The 15361-nt window shown below is 42.6% G+C and overlaps 1 protein-coding gene across 1 annotated transcript in view; it reads left to right on the forward strand.

The window, feature by feature from the left end:
* The window catches only part of CACNA1C (calcium voltage-gated channel subunit alpha1 C), a 486917-nt gene that overhangs the window by 420938 nt on the left and 50618 nt on the right, over positions 1–15361 (forward strand). Inside the window, exons 31-32 of the mRNA XM_056339744.1 lie at positions 13784–13867; positions 14509–14592. Of these exons, the coding sequence (XP_056195719.1) occupies positions 13784–13867; positions 14509–14592 (168 nt within the window). The remainder of the gene's footprint in view (positions 1–13783; positions 13868–14508; positions 14593–15361) is intronic.

Below are 15361 nucleotides of genomic sequence, written 5' to 3' on the forward strand. Positions count from 1 at the left end.
GAACAGATCCCCCAGGTAATCAGAGCTGCTATCGCCCTACCTTCTTGCAGAAGTCACCACAGGGACGTTCCCATGCAGAACAGCTTTGGGGGAAGCCTAATATGCAAAGTACCTGCTGCAGGCAGTGGTGTGGCAATTGCTGTCATCTGAAGTAATATAATGCACTACAGTGCTACCTGTTACATGCTACTATGTTACATGCATAACAGAAGAAAAGGTGGCAGTCTCTGACTGAATAGATTTTTTTTACTGTGTCCAGTTTTTATTTCTTCACTCCCATTTTGTGAGGAGACATATCCTTCTTATTTGCTACTCTTGATAGTAAAGGTGAAAAAAACCAAACACCATCAGTTACACAGGCATTAGGCAGGATCACATATCTGCCTGACTGCAAAGAATTAGCATGGATAATACAGCCCTGCAAGTTGTTCTTGCAGTAAGAGCAAGGATTTACTTATTGAGAGGCTAGCTATAGGAATAAGGAGCCAAGTCTGAGTCAGGGCTCATCTCCTAACACTTACCTAAAGTATGCAAAGGGAGTAGAAAGACAAGGGCTTTCCTAACAAAAAGTACTGTTACTATTGGATTGGTTGCTTTAGTCAGCAAGTCCCCTTGGTACGTGGTCTTTATATTGGCCATCTTCTGTGAACAGTGTTTTGATTTGTTTAGTCTCCAGGGAGGCTATAGGGAAGAGGGGTGGAGCAGCCACTGCTGGTGTAGGCAGCACATGCCAGGTGGCGACAAGGCCAGCCTCTGAGAGACCTGTGTCTCTGTGTGGCACATTTTCTGGATGAGAAGATCAGTTATCCCAGGTTTTTTGCAGGGTAAAACTAAGCAGTGTGTGAGACAGTTCCTCTATCTCTGATGCGGTCTTGACAGGAGGGTGTGCTAACAATGAGCAAGAGAGATTTGGGATGATTAGAGCTGCTGATAAAGAAAACATCCAATACATGCCCTGCATCTCCTTACAGAGTATTAATGTGCTGCTCTGAAGCAAAACTCCCAAATGGACCTGAGTGTTTGTCTTGGCTGATGCTTATAAACTGATTCAAGACTAGTTACTTCAAAGAGACAGACAGTCCAAAAGGGACGCTGTCGAGCCAAGGCCTTTTGCTCCTTTGTTTTTCTAATTTTATAAATTCTCCAGCCAGTCTGGTGAGCTATTTTCCAGTTCCTGCATAGAGCAAGCTGCTGCTGCTTCATGCTTTTTCCAGAGAAAACTACTGAAGGACAATGCTGTGCTGTCTGGGGTGTTCTGTCTGGACAGCTACCACTGTCCTAGCTTCTTAAAGAAATCCCCACAAACACCAGTCCATGAAGGACCAGCTGCCTTACAAAACCTGCTTGGGGGTTTTTCAACTCAAAGGCAGCAACTTAAAGTTCCTATTCATATGAAGCTGCACCATCTGTCAACATGCATGCTAATATGGGGATGGATATTCCTCCAGCAATTTCAGATCTTTCCAACTCCCTGGAATGGGCTATTTTACTGAAGAAGCACATCTACTTTTTCTTTCAGGAACGTTTCATCTATCCCCGTACTAGCTCGGGCAGGAGGGCAGGACTAGTAATCCAAGAACTATGAATTCTGCCGCCGTCCCTGTAATCTCAGACTAGGGAAGATATATCAGTGGAACTAGTCCCATGCATAAAGTAAAGCACATGTTCGTATATTTTGTCAAATCCACAACGGGGTGTGGAAAGGGAATCTTGGGGATTTCCTCTGCGGAATTATGACTATCAGAGAGACTACAGATCACAAGTCTATTCCATTTCCCAGACACTGTCAGCACCTCTCTTCCCTGGGTGTTTATGGATGTTACTTGTAAAGCAGCCTGTAACAACACCATCTGTCCTGCCTCTGTTAGTTCAGTCCCTCATTTATCACTGCTACTTTACTCTGAATTCTTGACATTCTTTAATGTTATTTTCATGTAGCAGAGTTCAGACTTCTGTGCACTGTTTCAAACCAGTTTCACATTCAGCACAAGGCCTGTAATCCCATGTGATCCCAGGAAGAGCTATGACCCTTTGAGTAGTGGAAGACATGAGTGTTACCCATGGTTATTTCTTAGCCTCTATTTACTGATGGATCTATGTCTCCTCAGTGTTTCATTCTCCCCTGATGCATTTGCCCTTCTTTATTTCTCTTTAAGCTCCTCTCAGTCAGCTTTTATCATGCATTTAATGCAGTGATATCTCTTCTCAAACCTGCAAAATGACTCATCTGGTTTTGTTCCCTTTTAACTACTCCATTTCTTGTACATTTATGCCTATAAACAGACCTTTGAGCAGTCCTTCCTAAAGTCACACTGGCTGCTTCATACTACTTGCATTCTTCTTTCTCACCATAACCACAATCTGTCATTCCTTGGTCAGGTTAGAGGCTTCAGCATTTTCACAAACAACTGAAATTTATATCCAGTCTATACCCTTTCAGCCCAGAAACCAGGTTGTTTAATTTTGGAAATCTAATGCTTTTTGTACTTCTTCATTCTAGTACTTTTAGCAATACCTGAATAACTTAGGATGCTGCCCTGGCGTCATTCATCACAGTGTTTTATTTCTCCAGCTTATACAGAGAAAGCAAAGTAAAGACATTCTGCACTGATGTAAAAATGTCAGGAAAAGTGGTTACAATTGAGTGGTCTTTTGTTCAATGCAGAAAAACACTCCAGGTCCATCCAACAGACATGGGAATCATATTTCATTAAAAATCACATGGTCTGGGGTGAAATATAGTGGTATAAATTAGTAGTTTAAGTTGTGTAAATGTATACATGAGCTCATGGTGCAGGCAGCTGCCTCCCTTTCAAAGACTTTGGCCACACAATTCTGATTGTCAAATGGCTCTTATTTTGCAGATTTTCTCTGCTGGTTTTGGCAGGTTCATAACCTAAGTAATTATCTAATTGTTTCCTCTCCTCAGCTTCAGTGTTACCCTTTCTGTTTTGGAGGGGCAGTGTCTAGACATGGAGTATTTTCTGACTGAGTCATCTACCCAGTGCAATAGGAAGGGCAGTCTCCAACCAACACCCTGCCTTTGGTTGGAACAAGTGTTTTAAAAGGCAAAAGGAGGGGTGAGAAAGCTAGTTGGTTTGTGGGTGGGGGAAAATATACTTCATTCAACAAAAAGGAAGAGTAAGCTCTGCTTGATGTTGGGTAAGAAATAGTGAGCATGGAGAGAACTGGGAATAGTCAGGTAAGAGAGTGTGTGAAGTGATGAAAATGAGAGAACTAAACAAACAGAAAGGACCGTGTCTGGGGTGAAAAGAGAGAGAAACCAGACCTGGAGGAGAGGAGAAGCTGTACACATAATGGAGACAGAATATTCTTAAAGACAGAAAGAAATAAACCAAAGACCCTGAAAGAGGAGAGTATTAATAAAACAGAGAAAGAAATGATTGGACAAGAAATGATGCAAGGAAAAGAAACACAGAAACAGGGCTGAAAGGAAAAGTAAACATAGAAAGGGACTTTTAGAAAATTAAAAATGGAATTAAAACCCATAGCTTTTAAGCTAATTAACATCTTTTTGTGATTCTGCATTTTACTGAAGTTCCCTGGCAGACATCCCAGGTCTCCATGTTCAAACACATCAGTATCTCAGCCACAGAGCCTCCCTGTGTACTGTCTCATCAGAAGAGCTTGCAATAAATGTCGGGTGCAATGTATTTCCCTACTTCTGTGGATTCATCTCAGCCACCTTGCAAAATGCATCAGCATGTTACCCAGAAATGCTTTCCTTTTTCACCCCAAATTTTTTTCTGGGTGGAGTCTGAATGTGTTGTGTGTTCCTCTGGACCTGCTACAGCCAGTAGCCCAGCTGGAATTAATCTCAGCTACTCCAACAAGCCCAGCAGCTGTATGACCAGAAATCCCTGAAATCTCTGTAGTGCACAGCCAGACACTGCACTGTATGTGTGCAGTCGGTCTGAGGCTCTCAAGGAATTGCTGAATCAGGCTCAAGGGTTTTGGAAATACACTAGAAAAGGGAAAAAATCTTAACCCCTTGTTAATCACTCCTCTGCTTTCTCTTTACTGTGATTACCTGTCTGCCAGGAGGTTCATGCATTTTGCATAGCATACCTATCATGTAGGGATTTGACCACATGTTCTTTCATGTCTACAGGTCTGGGAGGAAGAATGAGCCTCTTTTCTAAGCCCTTTCTGCAAAAGTAAATACTGAAAGTACTATGTCAGAGCAGCATGTTTAGGTGACTTTGATGTGAGGAAATACTTGGGATAATTATTCTGGACATGGATGATCAGGTCATCCCAGTCCTTTATACCCATCAGTGGGTTGGAACAAGAGTAATCAGGTAACCTTGCTCCTGGATGCTGCTTGCCTGACAGAATTCGTATCTGCCCATATGTCCAGGAGAAAAAAGAAAAAGGGAGGCTAAGAAAGTAACTGAGCCTCATGTAGCACAGTCTGTGCCACAGTACTCTCACAGCAGCTCGGCATTGAGACTTTCTCACAGAACATGGAAGGGCATCACACTAGCTGAGGGCCAAAGCAGCTGCTTTTGTTATTCCAGGCCTTAAATCAAAACTACTCAGGAATCTGTGCTGCCAACATGTTACAAGGCTGTGGCATTAAAAGAAAGAGGAACAACATCCTGGTGTTTTAGAGTGCTGGCCCTCAAGTTAAACAGTACACCTGATGTAACTGTAGAGCCTCAAACAACAAATCTCCCAGTTAATAGAGAAAATGAAAATTTGCAACTGAATGCTCAGGGATGAGGTTGGTTTAGCAACAATTTTCACAAATGAGGAGTTAGCAAGCAAATAACTGCCTTCTCTGTCACATGAAGGTAAGGGAATCCTCTTTGATAATTCTAGATTTCACTGAGTTCCTCACCAGTTCCTGAGCATGTGGGAGGGGAAATCTGGCCATTCCTGACACTTCAAAGGAAAAGAAAGTAGTGCCAGGCTAAAGTTTTTCTATTGTGCATATGCTTATATTCTGAGACAGCATAGGCGTGACACCACCTAAACAAGTCATGCAGTGTGAAAAACATTTGGTAGGTGAATGTAACAGAAGAAACTAGACAGATGATGAGAAATGGAATTTCGCAGTAAAACCTAGCTCATACATCTAGTTGAATCTGGGTCAGGAAACATCAAAGCCTTCTGAACACTGGTTGACCTCCTGTATGAAGTATACTGGTCTCTTTCCTGTTTCCTCATGGAAAATGTCTGTTGCAGGAAGGCTCATGAGCAGAGTGGATCTCAGTTGGTTTCTTTGTTGGTGCCCCGGAAAAAGAGGCCAAGAATGAAATGAGTACACAGAACAAACTTCCCTCTTCATGCAAAAAGCTTGTCCTTTCATGTTGTGATGGAAGCGATTGGTGAGGGACAAAAAGGCTGTTTGATCTGCTGCTTCCCATGTTACATTTGTTGTTTTAATGCAGGATGTTCTTCCTGGAGGACAAGGCCAGCAATTTTCTGCACACAGATAGATCCTCTGATTACTATGTAGAATGTGTGAAATTTCTAACACGGATCAGCCAGAGCTATGCAATCTTCCACTTTTCTGAAGGATTAAAGAAGTTAAAGAAGTTGTATAAGAGCTTCAATGAGAGAGGACCTTTTCCTTTACAGCAAATGTACCCAGGGAATTTGCATATTGCTCCAACATTGTGACAGATTTATTTTCAGTCTGGCACTTGGGGGTTTTAATGTCATTATAAATGATCAAAAATAATTATATGACTGCACAATGCAACAGTGTGGGAAGTACTGTATTAGCTATTACACGTAATTATTTAATACAGAAAATTATTCACACAGTGTTAAAAGCCCAGTGGGATGGTGAACTGGGGTCTCACTCACAACAGCATCGACAGCGTCAGCAGCAGCATGTAAAGGGAACAGTTCCAGGGAAAAGTGACTTGCTTTCACTCTCAGAAGAAAAATCCCAACCCAACCTTCACATGAGGTTGTTTTAAAGGGTCAAAAGTTCTCTACAGATGTGAATCTTCTCCTCACATAAGAATGATACCAGATAACAGCCTGTGATACAGGCTCTGTTAAGAACTGTTCATCGTGTCAGGAAATGACATTTCCACTGCCAAATGGTCATCTGGCTGAGGTCTAAGAGAGTTATTTCTCTTCTGTATCGTGCATCTGGCTTTTGTAGGACCTTGGAAACTTTAGTTTTCCAAATTTCTGCTTCCCCAAGTGTAAAATGAGAGTTACTATCCTCTTTTGGAAAGTTATGATTGATGGATTACATGAAAGTAATGAAATTTTACTAACTATAATCCTTAAAAAAGCAAGACTTTTCTGAAAATGGAGATAAATTACAAAAAAAGGAACTATTCAAAAACCTATTGCTCATACCTACCAGCCTGTTTCTAGAAGATGTGCCTTTCTTCCAGCGAGTATCCACTATCCACAAAACAACCATGTCAGAGCAATCCATAGCCTTTTCCCATGGTATGTATGGAGACAGGGAAGCTATTCCAAGTCCAGCCCCATGTTCAGAATGCTTTTTCACCCATTACTTGCCACTGTCTCATCCTCCCACAACAGTAGGTGGTTCTTCACTATGAAAGATGTGTCACTTCTGTTATTACAGGTTGAGTTTTACTTCTTGGAATCATTCTTCCCTGGGCTGGGATGTCAGTCCAACTTTAGAAGATAGACTATTAAACAGTGAAGCCCATCCTTTTACTCTTTTCATAGGACTATTTCATGTTGATGGTTTGATTTTTTGCCTTCAAGAGTTATCTGTTGGCTCTCATCAAGACCTGCTTTTTCTAGATCTTGCAAAGTCTTTGAACATTTACAGCTTCTTCCTAAAGGAATCTGATAGCAAAATTCTCACGGAATGCATTTTGTGATAAATGATCTGTTCAGATGTAGCAAGCCATCACATTCACTTTCCAGTCTTTCTTGTAAGACCGGTGTTGATTTTGTTTCTGTGCTGAGAGCAAGTCTGGTTTCTGACTGCAGGGCAGTCTTTGTTAAATGTTTGCAATATAATTACTATTTGTGAGGAAAAGGACCCAACTCCTCACAGGGTATCACTGTGCCACAACATGCCTGTAGGAAAATCAAAATTTTTATCTTATTTTTCTAGGCGGACAGCAGATCTTTCTGTTGCTTTGCCTCCATCTTCATGTATTTATACCAAGGAGGCCTTAGGCATTGCTGTTCTGAGGCATTACTCACCCTCCCTTCAAAGGCAGCTAAGAGCAATCCAGGCCAAAAATTACATCAGGGTCAGCTAGTTGAATCATTCCGTTTCAGCATGTTTTACTTTATCATTTCCTCAGGCCTTCTCAGCATGATGCCTTGAAATACAATCTTTGCCACGTTAAAGAGATGCTTCCGTAATAAATGCTTCCATATTGCCTTTGCCATGCTTCTTTCCCAGTCTTTAGAGGACCTGGGACCATAACATTACACCTCAAGCCTTCCACGTGGCTGAGTGCTTGTGTACTACTAGCCATTTTACAGTAGAAGAAATACAAAGAGATGCAAGAGAACTGTACCACCATGTAGGTGGGCATGGAGGAGCTCATGGGACCATCTAGGAAACACAGCTCAACTCTGGTGGAATGAACTGGGTTGCAAGATCTGGAAATGGGAATTATCAGTTCACAGAACAGGTATGATAAAGACTTTTCTTGGCATGTCCCCCAGACATTGTCAATTATCAGTAGGTGTAGAGAGCACAAAAAAAGGTCTGTTGTGATACAAGAGATTATAGAGTTCCAGCCTCTGTAAATGTTTAAGTTTGTCAAATGGGGGCTTGGGGACCTTGATTCAGGGAGGGCTTTTTCTTTCTGTGATGGAGAAATTTGTTCACTAGAAGTACAGGTGAGACCCATAGTTTGCTTTAGGACCTATAGGCTCTTTCTGTGATGGAGAAATTTGTTCACTAGAAGTACAGGTGAGACCCATAGTTTGCTTTAGGACCTATAGGCTCTCAAATAATAATCAGAAGGTGGCCACTTCTAAACAGTAGCAAGGTACCCCAGTTTTATACCAGTGACCTAGAAATAAACATTTGGGATCTTTTTCCAGATCACAGAGCCATTCAAGTCCTGCAAGTCCTTTGTTTCTGTCAAGCAAAGTGTCCATTATGTCCAGGCAGGCCCTCAGACCCCTGAGGGACATCTGTCTGCTTTCACCTGTGTCCTCATTGTGAGAGACAGCATGAAACAGAGGATAAAGGAAAACATCTACATGATTAGGCACCTATCTTGGCCTACAAGTTGGTCTTGTGTTCTTATGCAATGAGCAGAGAGAGGCAGGAGGCTTCTTCAGAACTGACCAGACCTTTAGAATAGTCTGGGGATCTGAAAAGTTATTCTCACTCTCTGTCTGCAGAAAGATTTGACGGAGTACAGGGGGACCTTGAAGAATTCCCTGCAGCAGTGACTCATTACAGTGACTGGTAGGTGAACTGCAGGGAATCTGTGTCTCAGAATTAATCCATCAATGGATGAGGGCTGATAGATAGTATGCAAATAGATGCTGTTTTGCTGGAGCCTGTCAGGAGCTCCAAGCACCTGCATCCTCTACTTTATTCCTTCTCTGTTAGGTTCTGCTAATTTCCCTGATTGCTGTTATGGCTAAATGGTATCTTAGCATAACAGAATTTGCATCTGACACAAATCTCCATTTGGTGTCAGGAGCTATTGTAGCTTTGTAAGATTGTTCAGGATACATGCAAATCACTCAGATCTGCTGTGAGAAGGTATGCCAAGAATCATGGTACTGTTTTCCAGTGAAACTGTCCATTTTGCAAAAATACTTTCAGGGAAAGCCTCTTTTTATGAAGTCTGAGAACTGATTCTCACAGCTCCAAATAGCCTGCAGCATTTTCAGAAACAAATTCACATACTAAGCAGCCATCAACCAAACTAGCAGTTCATCCCATTTTGCAAATCCCCAGCAAAGTCTGCTTTGGTGCCCTTTACAATCAGCAGGAAATTTTTGCTAAGAAATCACACTGAATATCAGGGTATCAGCCCCTTTCTCTCTTTCCTATAAACTCTTTCCAGCTGATTGAGGCTTCTTTTTGTGGTTTTAACATGCAGGTTTATTTCAAGTAAGCGGTAGCAAGATTCTCCTGTAGTTTGTTTTCCTCCTTTTAGGGTGTGTAGTTATTTACATGTCTTAGTTTCTCCTCCTTGATGCTTCACTTCTCTGTTCATACATGCATGCATGCATTCATGCATGTCTTTCCCTTTTTTCCTATGACACTGCAGCATTTTCATCAACTGGGGACCATCTGACCTACATTCTGATCCCACCCAGTGAATAGCCTTGACCTTTGCTGTGCTCTTCATCTTTAGAGACTTTTCTCTCAGAGGGGTTTGTTAAATTTTGCCACTCATCATGTAAGAGACAGAAATGAAAACCTGGGACTGAGCAGATAAGTAACAGCACATCAATTAACACACAAATGACCCTGCAGCTCCCACAGGGCTGGATGCTGAAAACCCAGCTGGTACCATGACTCAACAGCACCCTTTCCCTGAGGATTTCTATGCTTCAGTGTAGGTGCCTAGCACTCTGTCCACCACATGTTCTTATTATGGGCCCCAGGTGACTCTGAGCTCAGACCTTCAAATAGACTCCAGTGGGCAATTTTCCCTGCTGTTAATGAGGCTTCTTAGATGCTGCATTTAGGGTCTCATATTCACAAAAATTAAAATAAATGGTCTCCAGAGATTTCAATGGCTCCATAAGTACCAAAACAAACCCTGTCTTCTTTGATAACTAATCTCAGCAACTAGGAAATCTAAAAATGATTGGCATACTCATTCTGAAATGCTAAGATGTCTGCTCCCCTTGCACAAATGAGATTCCATTCCAGTCAGCTACTGCATATTTATGCTCAGCCTTTCATTAACTTACTGATCATGTGATGATACACTATCCTGTGCTACCTTTGGGGAAATAAAAAAATGGGGGGAAAATGTGCTCTAATGGTGGGGCTATTTCATGCTTCCTGAATATTCAATCCAATCCTCCTGGTCTCTTTCTGTCCTCCTTTCTCCCCAAAAGCTTCATGGATCTCCAAAGATATCCCACAAGAGAGGGTGACTACCATTCCCCAGTAAACCCTGAGGCTGCCATTATGTGGCATGCAATTATACAGCTAAATCAGGGTCAAAAATCTCCCTTTAAGGGTAAAATATGGTATTACACTCTAAATTCCTGTACTGCAAAAACAAACAGTGCCATCAATTCATTTCCAGTCAGACCTCCACCCCCTTGGGAAAAGTATACAGAACTTTCTGGTGGGAAAAATAGTTTGGAAATACAACCTCTTTATTAGACTGAAAGCTTTTCCTTCATTCAGCTTATCTTTCATTAGCCACCCTGGTACACTCCAGTGAGGAATGTGGCTTGAAGAGGTACTTGGAGGTCACAAGAGGCAAGTCCCAAAGGGGTGTAGTTCACTCTCGATGTATACTCGTAACTCCTGACAAGATTATGAGGTCTGATCCAAAGCTAAGTAACCACATGGCTGTTCATAGGTAAATGTCTTTAAGGAGGATGGCTTTTTAAAGAAGAATTCCATTACCTTGCACACAAGTGAAGCACCTATGTTCTCTGTTCTCTTTGAGCTCTCTTACTGTGAATAATATCTTCCTGTTTTTCACCCTTCTGTTTGAAACACAGAGGGAGCAGGTGAGGAGGAAAGGAAGGTTTTAAAATTCATGTGTTTCCTTAATTCAACACTGGCATATTGGATGTTGGGTTGAGTAAAATTGCATTCATATCCATGGTTCTGCTCTATCCCTCATCTAAGAGGTACAGGAGGAAGAGAAGAGCTCTCTGAGCTCACCTTACAGACACACAATAACAGACCACGATGCTTTTTCTGTGATTCCAGAGCAGACCTGCCCATGACTTTCAAGCAAAGAGCTGGCTGATGAGGCTCAGCAGAGCATCCCAGGAGAAAGACCTCACAGTCTAAATCTGGAGCGACACTACCAAAGTTAGTAGAGTGACTCCAGATATGCTGTGGTGTCACAAAGGTCCAAAGCAGCTATTTGTGATGGCAATGAAAAAGGGACCTTTTCTTTCCAGGTCTGAATCCCTCCTGAGATGTGTCAACTGTGTCAGTGCAGTGTCATTGCTGCCAGTGAGGTTGCATTACTGCAAATGGGAGCAAAATTTAATTCACTGGCTTCAGCAGTCGCCTGAGGACAGGATTCAATGCTACTGGTCACCTGGGTTTTGTACCAACAGCAAATGCTGGTTTACCAGCAGCAGTGGCTATTGGGTTCTATGCAAGAAGTTGCTGAGTAAAAATAAATTGTGAATTTGGTTACACCAAAAACATTCTTTGCAGTATGATGCCAATCATAGTAAAAATATCCACCTATCAATCACCATTGATTTAAAAATAGATAGTCATCATCTTGCTGGGCACAACCTGAACAGTTTGTTTTGGATCTTTACCCTTGCAGCTGCCCAAAAGCAACCTCTGATTTTTTGGAGTTGTTTGGGTTCCTGCTGAAATCCGTAATAGTTCCTAAACTATGCCATTTTAGAAGGAACTGGAAGATAGCCATGCTATTGAATGCATGTATTTGTTTGGCATGTGAGCAATGCCATTGCCTTCGGCAGGACCGTGCACATGAACAGGGGCAGGAGGATTGGGTCTGTTGTCTGTCCGTTCTCTCTGATCCTGCAAGTGTACTGTCTGCCAGGGTCGCATCAGGCTGCAAAGGCACTTTTTGCAACTCTGTATGGTCTGTCTGTCCTTTATTTATTCAAAATGCATTTGCCTCTACAATTTAATCTGCTGTTCTCTCCCTCCCCTTCCTCTTGGTGAAGTCTAATTACAGTTTTATTCCAGGTCCATCTGGTTGCTAACGATGCTGGACATCACTGCTGAATTCATTCTAATATTTGTTGTGTATTTTCTAGGCTGGATGCTGAATAATAATATTCTCTGAATTTGCTTTTGCTTCTGTTTCCTTCCTCCCTGTTGTAGCTAATTGCGTAGTAATATGTAGCCATGGGATGACTACTCCTCCCAGTGTAGATCTGCTAAGAGTTGCCTATTTCAGGCTGCAGAATAAAGGGGTTTTTCTTCTGGTTTTGAGGAGATTTCAAAGTCCACTTTACCAGCTTCCTTCACTGGTGTGGAACCAGCTGGGCAGTGGCTTTCTCTGATTCATCCTTTTTTCTTTTTTTTTTTTTTCCCTGCCCCAAGTGTAATGCAGTTTATAACTGTGAGTCTCAAAGCATCCTGGAGGCAGTGTTTCAGCATTTACAAAGACACTTTTTGCCAGTGGCTTCTCCACGTGATGGTTGAACCCACAGTAATTTCAGGTTCCCAAGCATGGCTTGTACAGTGCCAGTGCTGGGATTTTTTTTTTTTTTTCTTTCCTTTCTCCTTTTTGCTTTCTGCAACACTGCCTGGGAACACAGACTCACACTTTACCCATGACCTGCCTCTCTGGCTAAGAATAGCAGTCACAGTGCAACTTGGGTTCAGTCTCACTGGAGACATGCTGCAGCTGGGAAACAGGGAGGTCAGAGTAGCCCATGCTCACAAAACCAAACACATAAAAAGGAGCATGGAGGATTTGTATGTTCGCCTCCTTTTAAGACTGCAGAACAAGGGGAAGAAGTTGGCACAGGTGTTCAGTGAGCCAAGATAAATTTTCTTTGCTCATGACATTGACTTGTACAGGAAGTTTACATATAAAAGCTCATTTTCTGGGCTGAACAGAACCTTTTCCAAAAGGGTCCTATATCCTTACAGCCTATCCAGTGAAAAATCATGCAGGATGGGGATAGTAAGCAGTGTTGATTAGCATCTCCTGAGCTCTGCTTAGGACCATGAGGTGTCTGAGATAGCCCCCGAAAGTGATTCTGCACAGCAAAATGAAGGTGTGAGTTTAGCACATGCTAGGGGATCTGCCACAGCTTGTCCTAGACAGCTAATGTGACAGTGATGCTGTGGCACTATCTCTGGCCTGAGTGAGCACTAAGTCTCACTCTGAGCACATGCTGAAGCTGACTTTGCTCTTGTTCGTACCCCTTCCTGGCAGGATGTGCCAGCACATGCTACATTCACACCTTCATTTTGTGATGCAGACGTGCTTTCAGAGTAAAAGAAATACCAGTCCTGCTCTGTAGTTTTAAGACAGGAGCTAAAGCATTAGTAATAGAAACTGTTAGGCTGCTGACTGTCATAATACTCATTGTGGCCGCGTAAAAATAAAGGTGATAGCGAGGTTTAAATAGCACATCCCCAGCTCGACTGTGCCCTCTGCTCCACCAGGACATGGCAGCTGGCCATTCCCAGTGCCAGCGCAGGGCGTTACATCTGGAATATGGACTGGTGGATTGATATTCACACTGGCAGAAGGGGAGCTGTTTCTTGAGAGACCTGTATGACACCATTCCTGTACTCTTTCCCCAGCCAAACCTAAATCAAATGGGGAAGGGCGCTGTGTTGCTAGGAGTCGGAGATATCTGGAGGAGCTGGTCCTACAAGCCCTACTCCTGTGAGCAGCCATGCTCAAAGTGATCTGTGGGGCTTCCCTTCACTCCCCATCCCACAGCTGGAGGGGAGGGATGGCTGCCTGGGATCACATTAGCTGGAGAGTGGCTCCTCACACAAGTCAGGGATCCCAGGACTGGGCTACAGCTTGAGACGCAACAAGTAGACTTAAGAAGAAAACCCCTTGAGGTATCAGGGCAGTAATTCTAATGGTAATTTTGAACTGTTTTTGTCTGTCTAACATTCCTTTTTAATCCCCATCCTGCCTGCCCCTTCCTTATGTAGGGTTACTTTAGTGATCCTTGGAATGTTTTTGACTTCCTCATCGTAATTGGCAGCATTATAGACGTCATTCTCAGTGAAACTAATGTGAGTATTACTCTACCCTCCCCAGGATACCACCACCTCCTCCTCCTCTGCTGTTCCTTCTTTCTTTCTCTCTTTCTTTCTCTCTCTTTTTTTTTTCTGGTTTTTTTCCCTCTAGTCATGCTTTTATTGAACTTGCCGTCGTCCTTCTCCTTCTCCCAGGGAAAAAAAAAGGAGGGGGGGGAAATGCCTCCTTCTTTTTCACTTGTCATAGCTCGCCCCAAGGCTGTGACTGGTGAAAGCGCACAGAGTTTGGGGCATGTGTGCTTTTTTTCCCTCCAAAAGGTAGACATGCTTGAGTGTAACTTTCTGACTAACCAGGCTTTTGTTGATACCCTCCATCATGTGAAATGTTACAGAGGTTTGAACAACCAATACTGTAGAGTGGTAAGAGACTATTTAATATGCCCACGTAACCTCTTTCTTTTCTTATTTTTTTCCTCTTCTCTCCCTCTTTCATGCTTTTGTTTTGTTTTATTTTGGTTTTTTGTTTTATTTTATTTTATTTTTTACTTTTTTTCCCTCTTTTCTCCCTTTCCCTCTCTCTCTCCCTCCCCCCCTCCCCCCTCCTTCATTCTTTCTTTCTTTCTCTTCCTTTCTCTCTCTCTCTCTCTCTCTTTCCTTGGCTTCTCTGCCACATGCAGCACTATTTCTGTGATGCATGGAATACATTTGACGCCTTGATTGTTGTGGGTAGCATTGTTGATATAGCAATCACCGAGGTGAACGTAAGTAGCTGGCGTCTGTCCATGATCGTGCCTGCTCTAACATTCATTTGCCTTTCCCGGGTTCTTTTTGGTTTTTTCCTCCCCCTTCCTCCTTTCTTTTGAGTTTGTTTTCAGAGCTTTTTGTTTAGTTTTGAAGCGCTCTCTCTCTCTCCTCCTCCCCCCCCCTTTGTTTGTTTTGTTTTCTTTTTATTTTGTTTTAATTTTTGGAACGACTTAAAGGACTTTTTGACTGTTGCGTCATTTTCTTCCCTTCATAACCCGCCTGGCATGAATTAAACTGTATAGCAGGAAAAGTGATGGGAAACGTGGAGTGTAAGTGAAAAAGCTATTTGTGCCATGGGAAGCTGCTAGAATAGTCCCAGGCCAGCACTTTGGTCTACTCAGTGTAATGCTTTGCTTCCCATGGCAGTTCAGTACTCTCCACCCCACAGAAAGCTAAACGTCAGTTCTTTCGAGGTAGAACTGCGGGAACCAAACCAGGAATCCTCCCTGTGCCTCGTCACCCAGGCTTTCTCCAAAAGAAATAAAGACCAAATCATCTCTGTTTAGAGGAACCTGCTCCTAATGTTCCATTACTTATTTGAAAAAAGGTAAATCAAATAAAAACAAAACAGAAAGCCCGAAGAAAAACAAAGTTTCAACCCATTTTTGGGGGGTTTGCAACCCGGTTTGCTCCATCTCACAAATTCCACCGGCACAATTGAAACTCATTGGCCCCACTAGCACCCATCTCAGCAGACAGGTGAAGGATTGAATGAGCCACGGAGAC

The sequence above is a fragment of the Falco biarmicus genome, chromosome 5 (assembly GCF_023638135.1).
Source record: "Falco biarmicus isolate bFalBia1 chromosome 5, bFalBia1.pri, whole genome shotgun sequence".
Taxonomy (NCBI): domain Eukaryota; kingdom Metazoa; phylum Chordata; class Aves; order Falconiformes; family Falconidae; genus Falco; species Falco biarmicus.